The 16,042-nt window shown below is 41.9% G+C and overlaps 1 protein-coding gene across 4 annotated transcripts in view; it reads right to left on the bottom strand.

Moving 5' to 3' along the window:
* The window catches only part of LOC147141069 (uncharacterized), a 32,655-nt gene that overhangs the window by 7,858 nt on the left and 8,755 nt on the right, over positions 1-16,042 (bottom strand). For 3 of the 4 annotated variants that reach the window (XR_015088403.1, XR_015088402.1, XR_015088404.1), the window contains exon 3: positions 4,483-6,654. Coding sequence is in view for 1 of the 4 variants with exons in the window: in XM_086043322.1 (XP_085899448.1) it covers positions 6,541-6,654 (114 nt within the window). In the remaining 3 variants the exon portion in view is untranslated. Of the gene's footprint in view, positions 1-4,482; positions 6,655-16,042 lie in introns of those variants that run through there. The other variant, XM_086043322.1, reaches the window with a different exon arrangement.

Here is a 16,042-nt window from a genome sequence, read left to right as displayed (position 1 = left end):
GCGCTAATTTGGTTTGTCCCGTATATTGACTAACAATGAACCCTGACGAAAAAACATTTGCTACGTTCGCTAAAACTTCGCCGCTCAGATATGGGCTATTAATAAAGTAGGTGATTAGCGTCACCATGACAATAGTAGAGGCACTATTCTCCGAAGCCATGGAAAGTTTGATATCAAATTGAAAAGGTTTGAGCGTCTTTTTTGCCCAGAAATTCTCTTGTAGTATCTCCATCATAGTTGAAAATGAGATCATCATTACGGGAGATTTCACTAGCAACAAGTTCGTGGAGCATCAACATGCTTTTCAAGCAATTACTTGAAGGCAGCGGTGTCAAACTCCGGTCCTCGAGGACCGCGTTCCTGCAAACTAAACAGCTTTGGCAAATATTCAGCTACGGCAAGCTACACATCAGTCAGATCCACTTATTGAGCTTGCTAATGTCGGACACGCTGACTAGCGGCTAACAGCTAGCTGTCTCAGCCATTCGTCAGTAGCACTCAGCGGTGCCAGCGAGTGTCCTGTAGGCTTCCGACAGTCGGAGGATTACTTTTCATAGGCAATTTAATAGGTCAGAATGAATCCTGTTCATTTAATCACTCACCTGATAGCCTGACACAGTTGCAGCTCCCTCCAATCCATTTTCAACAAACCACACTTACTCTGGCTGTTGACATTTTCTGCTAAGATGGCACTGATCGTATATTGATGAATGATTCCACAAACACAATATTAATGAGTAATCTGTTTTTAGACTAGTGGGGGCACATGGAACAGTTCGCAAAGAAAATGTTTGCCTTGAGTTCCCTTTAAGGTTAAATACAGGCTTGAAAATTAATGCTAGCAATGATGCTTGTGCTAACTATGCTATTCTCATCACAAATAGCTAGAGAAGGATCAAAGTGATTTCAATGATGCTATTTGAAAGTATAATTTCTTCTTACTATTGAAGATGACAAGAAGGAAACCAACCTGTAGTCAATTTTGAAGGGAATAAAGAGTAAAGGGTAAATCTTCACAACCGTTTTGTGGTGTGTCTATGGTGGTGGCGGTCTCTAGTGATTATTTTAAGTCATCAAAAGGCACAATAGCGCCTGGAGAAAGGAAGTCGTGTGGTGCAGGGTCAATGGATGGACATAGTCAGCTCACCATTATGTTACACAAAGTCATTTTAACTATCTTTCTCCCTCTATGTTGATCTTTACTTTAGCTCCACAGATGCGTCCTACCTTTATTGAAAAAGCCACCCTCGGCAATTTTACACCAGCGTGATGATTATAAATGTAACCCATGGCAAAAAAAGCAAAAGCGCAACTCCCACACCTCTCCTGTGCCATTTTTCTTTTTCCTCAGCCACCCTTCTGTCTTCCCCCTGCCTCATCCTCAGGGGCTGATTTCAAATTTTCACAGACAGTTGAGAAACTGAAGGCTCATAAATATCTTTATTTTAATATAATGGCTACAGATTTCCGAGGAATTATTTCTAGTGCACAAATTAGTTCATTGGTGTGATGAATGTCTGTAAAGACGTTGGGCTTTAAATATTTGTAGACGCCCGACCCGTAGCCTGAAAATGCCTTAGTCGCTTCTTGAATAACGAAAAAGGAATTAAAAAGTCTGTCTTCCTGAGTTTCAAGCATAATAAAAAGTATTGCATGACAACAGTCGTAATATTGGAAGAAAAGAGTTGTTACGAATTAGGTCGTAATGTAATGAGAATGCCGTTGTACATTTAATAGAAAAAAGTTGTAATTTCACCAGAAATAAGTCGTGACATCGTATGAATGTTAAGAATTTGTCAGAAACAAGGCACACATACTGTAAAACAGAAAGGCTGTATTAAGAATAAAAATCAGAATATTGTACGAGTCATAAGTTATAATTTTACAAGAAAAAAGTGTTAATATTATGGAAGAAAATTCAAACGGTCATGAATAACATCGTAATGTTGTGAAAACAGAGTTTTAATAGAAAAACAGGGGAAAAGCTCTAATGTTACAAAAAAAAGTCATGGGCCCTATATTCATGCACAGCGCAAGTGATAATGATAACAGTAATGATTTGTCAACAAATTGATTTCTGCACTGATTTAGAGGGACTGAAAAATGCTGATGTCATATTTATGAATGAAATATGATGGCATCCAGCACACACGTCCACGGAGCTCAGATTCTGTCTGCCTGCGCCAATCAAATCCACCACATTTACATTACAGCATCTGCACCACAACTTAGACCTGCTTTTCGCTGGTGTAAATTCCACTTTCCGTCACCAAATTGCCAGGTGTGCCTTGGGTGTGTAATAGAAGATGCTCTCGGTCCGCCAAATCCCCAAACACGATGAACTATTTTTGCCCCGGCACGAAAATGAAGACGTGCCACTTTTGCGCCTGTCTACCAAATTAGGGCCCATAATGTTACAAGAGGTTGCATGAATTGTAGTTTTAATTAGAAAAAAAGTTGTGAAGTTATGAGAATAGAGTTCATTCATCTCAGTGGCAGCCATTTCGCCACCTGCTGTTGACTGGATATGACATCACAGTGCCTAAGCTCAGCTTGCGATCATCACATGACCAAACCCAGTAAACAGATGAGCCGTGATTAGTCATTACCCGAGTGCTACAGAAAATGGATATCCTCATGAAAATGTCTCTGTTTGTCTAGTTGGATGACAGAGGTCCAAGCGGAGGATTTGAGGTAAAACTCCTCAAGATGCCTTACTTTTTGCTTGTTGTTTTACTGTTGTCAAAAAAGTCACGGCTCGAGTCGAGGCGCGCTTGCAGTGAGGAATTTTCGAGTCTGGGCTGTGTCTTCCTGCAGGCCCTTTGGCATTGACTGTACGCTGAGAGGGTATCATTTATATTCCACTCTAGAGGTAACAGAAGAACATGCGATTGGGAAACAGCTCAAACACCACTCGGCTTGTGAGGCTCAAGGCGTCGAAAAGTCAAGCTTTGTCTCGTTTTTGCCAAGTGCGTGTGCCACTTTGCTTTTCTCAATTTTTTGGGGGAGATACTTTTTTTTCCCCCAATATATGCATGCTCTATTTTAGCATTGCGGTGCAAAATGGCTGAGTGGAGCTGTGATGGAATTTGAGCGGCAATGAAATCTGACCAGTGAATCCGCCTTTAAATGCCATAGGAGCCTCACTCTAACCTGTATTGAAAAAGCCCACTGGGCATTGAAAGCCATTGAGATAATTGCAAATGTATCCTTTGGCGTAAAAAAAACCAAAACAGAACACAGAACACGCCCTCACTCATTTTCTCTCTTTTTTTTCTCTTGGCGCCTCCATCCCATGGCTGACAATTAAGATGGGATACCTCGCCTTGATTAAAAGGTTACATTTGTACTGCAAGAGCCTTTCACACAGGGCAGACCCGAACCGCTCTAATGATTGTGGAGTCCGCCATTCAAGGGCCAGCCATCCATCATAGCGGTAAGGCCACTGGCTTTATTATAATACAGAGGACAGACATGCTCCCGGGCTATGTGGGACACAATAGAGGTCTTTCAACAGACCTATAAATACATGATCTGTCAGGGCTTGCTGTCCTGGGGGCTCTCTCGGTAACGTTTGAGCCCTGCGGTCGGCCATCACTTATGCTAAGATATGCGCAGCAGCCCTCGGGCTGAGGCTAAGGCTCGGTTCATTTCAGCCCCTCATCAACCACCACATTCTACCTGCAGCCATGAGAATAAATAAGAACAAGATAAAAAAGAAAAAAAAAAAAAAAAAACGTCCTTCATTATGACGTAGAGCAAAACGCGACTAAACAAACATACATTGAGAGACCACTGTTGGTTTTTGCCATGTGAGGAACTGTTGATTGCGATCGTAAAACAAACACGAGTTGTGAACTTACTTGGTATTGTCATGATCTGTTTTTGTTGTTGGGATTTACATTTGCCGGTAGTTTTGCTTCATGTTATGTCTTGTTTGCTTAGTTCCATGTTCTTGTCTTGTCTTACTCGTTTCCACCTTTTTCTCGCCTGTTCCTTGTGTCTACCAATCAGATCCCTCAGCAACTCGTTTCTTGTCCAGGTGTAGCTCGTTGTCTTTTCAGGTTTCTTGAATTTAGTTCCCTGGTTTTGTTCAGTCCTGGTCGGTTCATTGTTTTGGTTTCTGTCGTTGACAGTTATGTTTCCCTGAGTTGAGTCTTGTTTTCTATTGTGATGAGTTTATTCCCAGTTTTGGTTTGTTATTTTGATTTTTTTTTTAATTCCAAAATGCCTTGTTTGACTTATTTTCTTTAAAACATTTCAAACTTTTTGAGATTCCTGCACTCCTTGCCTCCCTGCACTTTGGTCCTCCGCATTCCACCATAGAAAAGTTGAACCATAACAGATACCTCGACTTCCAAGTTTAATTCGTTCCGTGACCAAACTTGTGACTCTATTTTAAATCAATATCCCAGTTGAAATGAATTGAAATGACATTAATCGGTTTACAATTTTTTTGTTACACGTCTTTAATAAGGGAAGAACAGATGTGTGTTGCATAAAAAAAACCATTAAAATGGGCATATAAAGAAAGAAACATGCTTTATAAAGCGTAACTACAACGCCAGAGGCCACATCAACAACGGTGCGCCTGAGTTGTGTGCCTTTAAAGGGGGCGTGTCTTTACCGTATCTGAAGCTCACTCGTAAAGTCGATTTTTGCTCGCAAAACAAAACACAAAAACGACCAAGTGAAACTTGGGGCACTCGTTTGAGGTACCACTGTATGTGCGTTCTATTGGAATATTACTGTCCCTTCCTGCATTGCTACATTACGTTTTTATAAGCATATATTTCATGATATGCAGCACATCGCCCTCCTCACTTTATCTCAGGTGAGCATCTTCTTCCGCTGTTGCCTCCTGGCCAAGATCAGCAATCTGGAGGTTGGGTGTGTTCTTTTTGGAGATTAGTCTGGATGTAGGGTGTCGCATGTTCGAATAATAAACAGGTGAACATTTTAGCTCTGCATAATTCTCTATCTGTGTGCCACCTTAATGTATGAAAATTGTATTCTCGCTCGGGGCGCAAAACCAGCAGCAGACTATGTCCAGGGCATGCTGAGTGGAAAGCCAATGACAAACCTTAGCACTTGCACAACAATAACCACTGGAGCAGCGGTTTGCTAGTTATCATAACCTGAATTATGGGTTGTTATTTGGATGTGTGGCAGGTGGGAGGGTGGGTTGATTAGTTTGGTGGATTTGGGGGATTAGTATAGTAAGGGTTAAAGTAAGAGTTAAGAAGGCAGGTTGGTTCACTAAAGCTGTGATTATTTGGTTGTTAGGGTAGTTAGCATTCCTATTAAAGTCAGGGGAGTTAGGGTCATCTTGGGTCTGCTTGGTTGACCGATGGACTCATGGTTTGATCATTTGGTTGGTTGGGGTTAGCACTAGTTAGTGCTTCTCAATTCTTTTTTCGAAGGTGGAAAAGCACTATACAAGTGACAGCCCATTTAAGGTACTGGAAGCAGGGTTAGTATAGAGTGGAATAGTGGTTTGAGTCATGGTTAAGTTAGTTTGTACGTTCGTTGGATAGGGTTGGGATAGTAAACGCTCGGGTTGGTAGTTTGATTGACTCATGAGTTGGTTGGTTAGTTGGTTGGTGTTTTGATGGGTGGTATTTAGGGACTTCTTGGTTGGTGTGTTGGATGACTGTCTGGATTGAGTTGGTACCTGGAAACTTGTACGGATCTTATGAATGGCCTGCTATAGACTTGAAACACTGAAATCTACCGTGTTGGTAAACAGGCAAAAGTAAATGATCCTATTTTGCCCACAACTATGGAATGACAAAACCAGGGGATCTCCCAGAGGTGAGATTATTGATATGGCTTTCTGAGGAGCCTCCAAAAGTGGACACATTTATTGACGGAGCTGATAGCGATTGTGGGGCCAGCTGGTTGGAGATGTGGCCAGAGGGGCATCGTTGGTGATGGCAAACTTAGAGCCTGCTGGTAGACACCAGGGGTGTGGAAGGTCACCAAGGCATTTTGGGGCTTGACTGGCCTTGAGGCTAATTGGCTACAGAGAGGTCAGGAGGTCACCAGGGTTAGGGACCAGAAGATTTTGCTGTGTTTGAAGGAGGTGTCTCGGAGTGTGTGTGTGTGTGTGGGGGGGGGGGGGTCATGGGTAAGATCTATGCAAAGATTACGAAAAAAAAAAACGCTGACCTTGCCACAGGGTGTTGGGTTAGCCTTTTTCACTGGTGGAAAGCCTCCGTTATGGTTTTGGAACATGATAACATGGAACATTTTGAACAAACGTGTGTTTACTCTGGGAATATCTTACTCAAAACATGTGTGCACATCCACTACATTTGTATACCCACCAGCCTGTGGGTCTGATCCCAGTCCCAGCCACAGCTGATCCGGGTAGGGGGTAGGGTTAATAAGAGCTGGTATTCTTGGCTTGAGATTTAGTCCCTCAACTAACCCGCAAACTCCGCTTTCACACACACTCCCTCATACACACAAAACACTCCCCGCCCCCTTGCACCAGTCTTATTAAGCCCACGGCACTCGCACACTCCTCCAACTCACTCTACTTCTTCTTCTTCTTCTTCTTCTTCCCCCAGATCTGTCTTTGCCACAGCTGCAGCCTCCTGGCTTGGCCCGCAGCTTTCAGGAGGCTTCCCGGCTCGCTCTCCTTCTCCCCTGCAGCAACAATGGGAGAAAACAGGCAAAGGAGGAAAAATAAAACTTCAGGCACACCATGCGAGGCCATCTGGGTAATCTTGTTCAAAAGGCTCGAGGTGATAGCAGCAATTTACACAGGCAAAAAGAAGAAGGAGGGGAAAAAAGAGCATATTTCCATACCTAGCAGCCTCAAGGAAATGCAATTGAATAAACCAAGAATTAGAAAAGAATTACAGCAAAACCAATACGGAATATTCAACATTAGATCAATTTGTCCTTTTCACCCTCCCCCTAAAACAAACACGCACATTGAAATGTGGTAACGTGACATAGAGTCAACACACGCACACAGACACACACACACACAGCTGAGGGGGAAAACAATATTTGTGATGAAAGCAAATCAAACTCAAATCCAACATGTTAAAGTCAAGTTGATTAGTGTGAAAAAGTAAAAAAGCGTCTTGGGCTGGCATATCCCACAGTCAAAACGATATGCTAATTTGCAACTTAATGGCTAAGGGCAGCGTTCTTGCTTATATAAACCTTGAAAACATGCTGCAGTGCTGATACGTGTGCCTTTAATTTAATGAAGTAAAGCAGCGGCAGCAGCAACAAAAAACAATAAATGCCCCAATTAAAGAACAGGCATGAAGAGAAGTGTCTATTTCCCGCTTGAGCCCCTGCGGACATATGTACCCGAGCGTGTCTGCACACTTTACCCACACGCACGAGCATATGCATCGTGTGCAGCCCATAAAAAAAAAAAGAGGGAAAAAAAAAAAACGTCCTGCCTTTCAAATTAGCATATGTGCCATGTTGTGTGAGATGTGACTTATCTGGTGGGAGATCCAGGCTACATGTTTATGGTGCTTGCTCTGAGCATGCACTTCTGAGGGGGGCAGACATGCGTCTGCGTGCATACTTTATTGTATGTGTGTGGTGTTACTGTATAATTAGTGCATCATGTACACCAGGGCTGACGTGTGTTGTTGGAGCATATTGAGCATTAAATTCAAAGCGAGGAAGTGCCATCCTGCATTCTTCTTCTCTTACTCCCCCGCAACCCCCCCCCCCCCCCCACCACCACCACCACCACCGCCGCACCCCCCGCACCCCTTGACTGTATGTCATCTGGCCTTCTTCGCACCCCCGCGGGCTACAAGCCCATCAGGCTCGCTATGCTCCAATGTGTCCCGACAGACCTGATCTGATCTGAGTGGCTGACGGGTTTGTCCCTGCTGCCCGCTGTCGCTTCCTTTCCACGCTTCACTCATACGCGAAGACCGAGGAGCACACAACCTGATGCCGTCTGATCAAGTTTGCAGCTCATCGGCATCAAAACTACACAGGGTGCTTCTTCTTCAAAATCGGGTTTGAACTGGTTGAAGGACTGGAGGGTGGGGGTGGGGGGTTCAATGATAGGAACTTCCGATGTTTACATTCATAAACTGACATGAATAACGGATGTGACTTTTGGTATGAACCGAACGGGCGTTTTGTTTACCTGGTAAATGTTTTTTTCTTTTCTATGACAGTTCCATACTTTAACAATGTGGGAACGCCAGTTGTTGCAGCTTAAAAGAAAAAACATAACAATCCCACTTTCTACTAGTCTAGCGGGGTAGGAGGATGACCACAAAAAGTGGCAAGCGACAACGTACACTCTCAGTTAGCTACTTTCTGGCAATGAGAAATCTCAATAGCTCTGAGGCGTATCAGTACCTACACAGTAATGAAGTTGGTTTCGTTTTGTTAAAAGAGGTAGGATATGTGTCCAAATTCATCGGCTGCGTCAAAGGCTCCTCTTCATGTAGCCTCTCTGGACCGCATAAACTGTGCCTATTTTGGACAGGCCTTGGTAATTTCAGCTCATAAATGCAGCTTGTCATTCAATCATGAATCTTCGCGAACGACCAATCAGCATCCAGCGTCAGTCGGGGGAGGAACTTTACTGAACGTTCTGCTATGCTATTGGTGTTCACAAACTAGGCAGCATTGAAGAAGGTGTAGGCTACAGAAGCAGCCTTCGCTCAGGAGCCGTCTCCATGGAAATAATTCCCAGATTTGAAGGCCAGATTCGAAGGCCACGTGAATTAGGACATCGGTGTGCGGTGCGCACGCCAGAAGTTATGTGATGGGGCTGACAAGTTTGGCCTCTGGAGGACACAGCGTACGAATTTGGACACAGGCGCTGTAACAAATGGCTCAATGCTACTTCCGGTGTCTTGCAGAAAGTCTGCCCCATATTTGTTTCTACAAATCGGAGCCATCAGGAATAAGGCGGACAGAAAACGCCTTTTAACTGGGTTGGGCCCATAGATTAGCCTGTTATTCCAGGAGTCGGCAAAAGGTACCACAGGTTCCCAAACAGTGGCAAAAGAGTGGCAAAGGGTTGCTAATCTTCCCAATACTCTCCCAAATAGTCCCTTAAACTTTCCAACATTTCAACATTCGCACGCTGTCTCTAAGCATTGTTAAAAGTTGCTAAATGTCGCTACTAACAGAGGCAACCCCCTTATTTTCAACAACATTTGTCAGAAAAGTTGGAGACTCAACATTCGCTTCCTTCACAAGCATCGGTGGGATACCACCTTAAAGCCACCATACTTGTTAGTGGTAGTAGGCTTAGACTGTGGGTTTTTTCACCACTGAAACAACAATTACACTTGGCAATGACAACTGGCAACAAAGGAGCCAAGTGCATTCTGGGACTTGTAGTGATTTTGTTTAATACTGTATGTAAAGCACAGAAAAAGTGTGTTCAAGTTAGTAAGCCCTTTAATGACACAACCTTACAACATTATATGCATTATTATGATTCCTATGAGTGCTAAGACGCAAGTAAAGATTTTAAATAGGGTCTAAATACGCCTTCAACTTTCAGTATCCATGCAAGCACGTGCTCAGAAGTGAACCTTCAATTGTACAACCCTGATGGAGAGAAACAATACCCTCTTGGTTCAGTAGCCATTTTATACAAGCGCACTCACACACCCACAGAGGCCTGAGGGGATGCAGAGCGAGTGGGGGTTGGATACCGTGAGACGAGGGCATCAAACTGGGGCTTTGGAGACGCAGAGCTGCACCAACTGCGAACGTACGAGCAAAGCGTGCACGCTCACGTCTTGTGTGAACACAAATTCACACATCTGGTGACACACCAAGGGAGGGATAGCGAGAGTTTATGGAGGCTAGTTTGAAAGCAGGCGAGCTGCTTCCAAGTGAAGGACGATGGTGCCTTTGCCTGCAGGGATTATTTCAATATAATCGTTCTTTTTGAAATAAAATGGACAGTGAAAATGGTGAAGCTCTGCAGAGTTAAAGTGCTTTTAAATGTATAAACTTATGTAGAAACTTCAGGAAGAGAACTAATAGTCTCAAGTCTAATCAATCATTAACTCTTTATGGAGTCAACCGTAGAAAGATTTGTACAATTTTTAACCCTAAAAAAAAGCTGCAGTAGACTTAAATAAGTAATAAAAATGAAAAAGTCATCAATATATTTTCAATTATTATTATCATATTACATTATAAATATTATTATATTTAATAACTCAAGTATTTACTTGCTTTTGCTTTTTGTGTTTTTCGTTGCAACATTTTTTCAAGTTTTACCACTCCAGTTTGGTCATTTTTCTGTGCAAAATTAGAAGATTTATAAAACAGAACAGTATATATATATATATATATATATATATATATATATATATATATATATATATATATATATATATATATATATATATACATATACATATAACAAAAAAACGGTTTGAACCCTAAAATATTTTTTTTGTTCAATCGAATCATTTCACTTTGAATTACATCGAGATACGTATCGAATCGTGTTTTATTGGATGGATATATCTTCGAAAATGGCACATTTACTGTACCGACAACTTCATTCAAATGTATGTAAAATGACGACAAAAGAGTCATTACCTCGTACCCTCTCAAAATGAGGCATACCATATTGAATCGAGCCAAATCGAATTGTTCCCTTTTCAAATCAAGCCATCCTTGAATCGTTTCGTAGCCCACATATCAAAAAACTTATCGATTCCCCTTTGGTGGAGAGATGCACAGCCCTAATATATATGTATACTGTTGTAAAAATAAAAATACTACTTATTTTTTTCTTTGTTCATTATAAATTCAAATACTAATCCATCCATTATCCGAGCCGCTTCTCCTCACGAGGGTAATAATAATAACAGTGTACAGTATCCATATCTAATTGTATACATTTCTTGATTCTGTACTATTGAATGAGATTTTTTTTCTCATCAGTATAAAAAATATTTCTTAAAAAAAACTGTCATCACAGAGTCTTCACAGATTGGTTAGGACAAATCACATTATAGTGAGGCTTGTGGTGTCCATTTTGGCTCAAGTTGAAGACACCAAAAATGACTTCCACAATGAGCTTAGTGGCTCATATCACATTGAGGTGCCTCATGTAATGACCCAAATAAAGCATAACACGCAGCAAAAGCCTTCAAAAATGTCTCCCATCACTAATTCTGCTTTGACTTTGCAGCATTGCAGTGCTCAAACCTTTTCTACATGAATAATGCTGCAGCCGCACCGCTTCAAGATGACACATAAGCTTGGATATTTTTGACATGATGTTTTGACACTGTCAACTCTGGAAAATTCTTCCTTGCAAAGCCTGGGGACATCGCCGCCATTTTAGGGGGGCACATGTGACCCTTTGCGCCGTCTGCGATGGCGCCAAAACGGCGGCAGGCAGGCAGGCAGGCAGGCAGGCAGGCATGGCGGGCGGGCGGGTCAGGAGTCACTCAGGCCATGTGACGCAATCCCGGAGGCGTCGTTGGGAGCGACAAGGGAGCCCAAGAATCAGAGAATACGGTGTTGCTGCGAGGCCCCCGGATGAAAGAAAAAGAAGGTCAGTGGCCACAGGAAGCAGTGCAAAAAGCGCCCCCGGCTACTGTCCTTAATGAGAGCACATCCCCTTGGGTGCGTATCCCAGCAGCCCCCACTGCCACGTGGAAAAGTCCAATCTATACGGAGTGCCGCGGGCCAGCCACAGCAGCCATTTTCATGGTTCATTCCAGGAGCCATCTTGTGAGGTAAACAAACCCAAGTACAAAGATGTGCACGCTGCTGCTCGTCCACTTGCCGCTCGGTTGTTGGCTTTTTTCTTAACATTTGTGTCATTTTGAACGTCTGGAAGAGCTTACTCTTTATTTGGGGGGAAGGGGCGGGGGGGTCAAACTTGTTTTCTACACAGGCCTTTATGGTTTAAGTTATGGTTTCCCCCAGGAGTCTGGTTAGAATGGTAACATAAATGGCTATGACTAGGGTGTAACAGTACAGCAAAGGTTACAGTCAAACCTTGGTTTGAAAGTCACAGTTAACACTGGGTACAGTATGGGAACAAAACGCAAAACAAAATGTGTATGTCTCGTGTAAAACATTGAATGACTACATTTAAAATGAAACATTAACAGTCTGAATGTCTCTTTCACAGTGTGCCTTATTATGCTACTGTATGAAGACACTAATCATGGCACTGCGCAGCGGTGATGATTAAACGATGCTGACATTTGACTTTGCTCCCAAAGGTTAACAAGTTTCTTGCTCTGCCAAATGCATGTTGCTCGCAATGACATACTGAATGCTAGCCAGAATCTGAGCTGCACTGTGTTTGTTTACATTGCTGGAGCATGTCAATTTCCACTTTTTGTCCATGACCTCATATTTTCTGTGTTCTAATACTCGCTACATCACATTACATAATCACCACTGAATTTGATTATTATCACTTTTATAATGGATAATTATAATGATAACAGCTTTGATCTTAATCTTTTTAACCCTAGGAAAGTGCAACATCAAAGTCTTCTTTTCAAGGACTCAAGAATGAAGACAACTATTTTCAACTTAGTTATTTTGTTAATTTTTGTTAACCATCATAACCTTGGTTATTGAATTTGGCTCCATCTGAAAAGCCCCGAAAAGGCTGTTCAAATGACACTTGTAGTTAGCATTAGCACCGTGTTAGTTTAAAATAAAATGTCAGACACCAATATTCACATTAGCTAAAATGAGTTAACAAGAGTTTGATTTTCTGCCAAAAGCATGTCACTAGCCATGACATCCGCTAGCATATGTAAAAAAAAATATATATATATATATATATATATATATATATATATATACACTCGGCTCGTGAGCCGTCAATTGCCGCTCCCTGTCCTATTATGTCTTATGTGAGGGTAAACAAAACGACGTTTGGGAAAAAAAAAAAAACTATTAGATTTCGAAAATTATGAGAAGGATCGCCCTCGAGCACCGCCCAGAGTGTTAAATCTCATTAACGGGTTTTTCGATTCCTCCTTTCAATACATTTGTTAAAGTGCCAGGCGGCGTTCAATTATCAACCAAGGCTTCTCACCTTCAAGACACGGACGGGGCCGACGTCAAAGCCTGCGGGGCGATGGAGGGGCACAAAAGCACATAAACACACATGCATAGTTTCTGTGAGTAATGGGCTCTCTGACCATTTGTTTGTTTGTTTAACGCTTCCAACACAAAAGTGCTCGAGGGCCACTCGGCAGTGCAGTCCTGCACTGCCCCACAACTTTTAATGGCGCACATTGAAAAGCGTGCACATGTACGGTCTCATGTGGATTAGAAAAACCTTTAGGCCACAACGAGCCCTCATCTTTTCTGACATTCTAAGCTCCCAAGCAGCTGCGTGGCTTTCGCAATAACAACCAAACAATCGCCCCGCCTAAAGTTCTTTCTTTCAACTGTTTCCAATCAGCACTTTGCCCCTGGGCGACATTCTCCCTGGGGGTGAGAACGTTTTTGCAAGGCCGTGTTTGTTCTGGAACCATTTGCTGTGCCCACGTCCTCTTTGCTCCAGGCTAGGCACACGGCCTTGGGGCAGTGAGGCGTGACCTATTTGGATGAATACTTGGGTGACACCCCTCTGGTGGCATCCACAAGTACTACAGCTCCAGTACTAGTACTGACTTAAAGTCGTACTTAGAAGTCCCTGTAAAGTGCAAATAAATTTGATGGACCACAGAGAAGACTATTGTTAACAGCTCTGCCAAATTTGAATGATTACAAAAATATAGCCAAGTATGTACTGACTTCAAAATGCTGAAAAATCAAGCCGTTCTCTGTCTGCTGAATGCGCTGAAACCACGCCCCGCTCAACTGTCAACTGTCAAACAAATACAGGTAGTATGACCTGCTACATCGTCTAGTATCTAACCCTAATGCTCGCTATACTGTGGATGACTATGAATAACCAGACAGCGGACCGTGAGTCAAAGTCTAACTAATACCTAGAAAAATGAATACCATCACATACAGCCGTGAAACCTTATCAACCACACAGATTCGGAAAAAGCAACTTAAATGCTGGAGGGGCCACAATTTGTCATCCGTGCTACTGAGGGCGAGGGGGACACATAGGCCCACGCACTTCCTAAACAGATGTCTAACTAAAATGCTATTTTAAATCTGGACAAAATATGTGCACACATGCAAAATACGGGCTCTTACTATACTGTATTTCATTTTTGCTAATACTTTTTTCATTGCATGTACAAACGATCCACTATCCTAACCCAACACAAAAGTTTTGAAGCAAACAACAAAATAACCATCCATCCATCCAGTATGCGAACCGCTTTTCCTCACAAGGGTCGCGGGCGTGCTGGAGCCTATCCAAGCTGACTTCGGGCATTAGGCGGGGTACACCCTGAATTTGTTGCCAGCCAATCGCAGGGCACACACAGACAAACAATCATTAGCACTCACAATCATACCAAGTGATAATTTTAGGGTGACCGATCAACCTATCATGCATGTTTTTGGAATGTGGGAGGAAACCGGAGGACCCGGATAAAACCCACGCAGGCACGGTTAGAACATGCAAACTCCACACAGGAAGGCCGGGGCCAGACTCGACCCCACAACCTCTGCACTGAGCACTTTGACATGTAAATTATTCATGTCTGTGAAATATGCTATTTGATGACATTATGGTATTTATTTCAGACTCTGGTGGCCATTTAATGTACTACAGCTCCTGTGGTGATAACTACTACTGCCGCCCTGGTGGAAGCAACAAGTACTGTAGGACCTGTTGTTGTAATAAGTACTGAGTGTCCTATTGTGGTAACCATTACAGCAGCTAAGTGAATGGTACAGACCAAATAAAATACTGTAATTCAAAAGATATCATTAGAGAGCTAAAATATCAACAGATAGATAGATAGATAGATAGATAGATAGATAGATAGATAGATAGATAGATAGATAGATAGATAGATAGATAGATAGATAGATAGATAGATAGATAGATAGAATTAACATTTCTAAAAAGATTAATTTATATTCAAATAAGCAGAATGCAAATCCAAACAAATGACTAAAGACAGTGTATTGGCACACTGTAAAGTATGCTTAAAGATGTGTCTGTTCCTGTTTTAAGACAGAAGATGATTCACAGGGAGGCAGGATTATATTTAGCTGGAGGCAAAAATGTATTCATTCCTTTTCCTTGCCCTTTAGCAGCCAAACTGCTGTTGTTCATTTCCATTTGTGTGTGCATGTGTGTGTGGGTGATACATGTCTGGTGAAACTGCCGCACGCCTAACCTGGGGTAGTTTATATGCACCGAATAGTTTGGGAAGCATGATATTCACGTGAGGGTTGGTTATGCAAAGAGGAACATGGAATGTGCCATATCACTGACATGCATGCAACTTTTTTATAAGCTTCAATGCAGCGTTTCCTTTTCAATTTCTAAGCAAGGGGTACTCCACGATAATAAACATGCCACAATAACAAACATGCTAATCTGAAATAAAACAGTAAAATATGATTTTAGCTTATTTTAAAATAATACATAAAAATAAATTAAACTAAATAAAATATTATATATACTGTATACATATATACATATATATATATATATTTTTTTGGGGGGGGATTGGCTAAATGAATTATACCCTTCCTTCACATGTTCAATCAATACTGAACTGAGTATCTCGACTGGTTCGCAGGATCCCATCTATCGCGAGTAACTCCTATTTCAAATTGCAACACAACATTTAATTTTCATAGAATAATAATAGTATAAAAAAGGGAAAGTGAACAAAGCTGTAACGCTGCCGCTGCCCGAAGGTAGCAACACTAATTACATGAGTACATGTTTCAAACACATCCGACAAAATTAAAACAGCTCTCTCTGGAGAGTAATCAATGAAGATTTAAAGCACATTCACAAGAAAAAGATCTAAACTTAATTTTAAATTAGGTTGAAAGAAATCAAACTTGTTGGGACTAAATTCATATCTGATGAGCTGAGCCTCAATCAGAAATATGCATCTTTACCTGCTTTTCTGGATATCAT

The sequence above is a fragment of the Filicampus tigris genome, chromosome 10, assembly GCF_054856515.1.
Source record: "Filicampus tigris isolate MCC_2025a chromosome 10, RoL_Ftig_1.0, whole genome shotgun sequence".
NCBI classification, from domain to species: domain Eukaryota; kingdom Metazoa; phylum Chordata; class Actinopteri; order Syngnathiformes; family Syngnathidae; genus Filicampus; species Filicampus tigris.
This window is presented reverse-complemented; position numbering and strand designations above follow the sequence as displayed.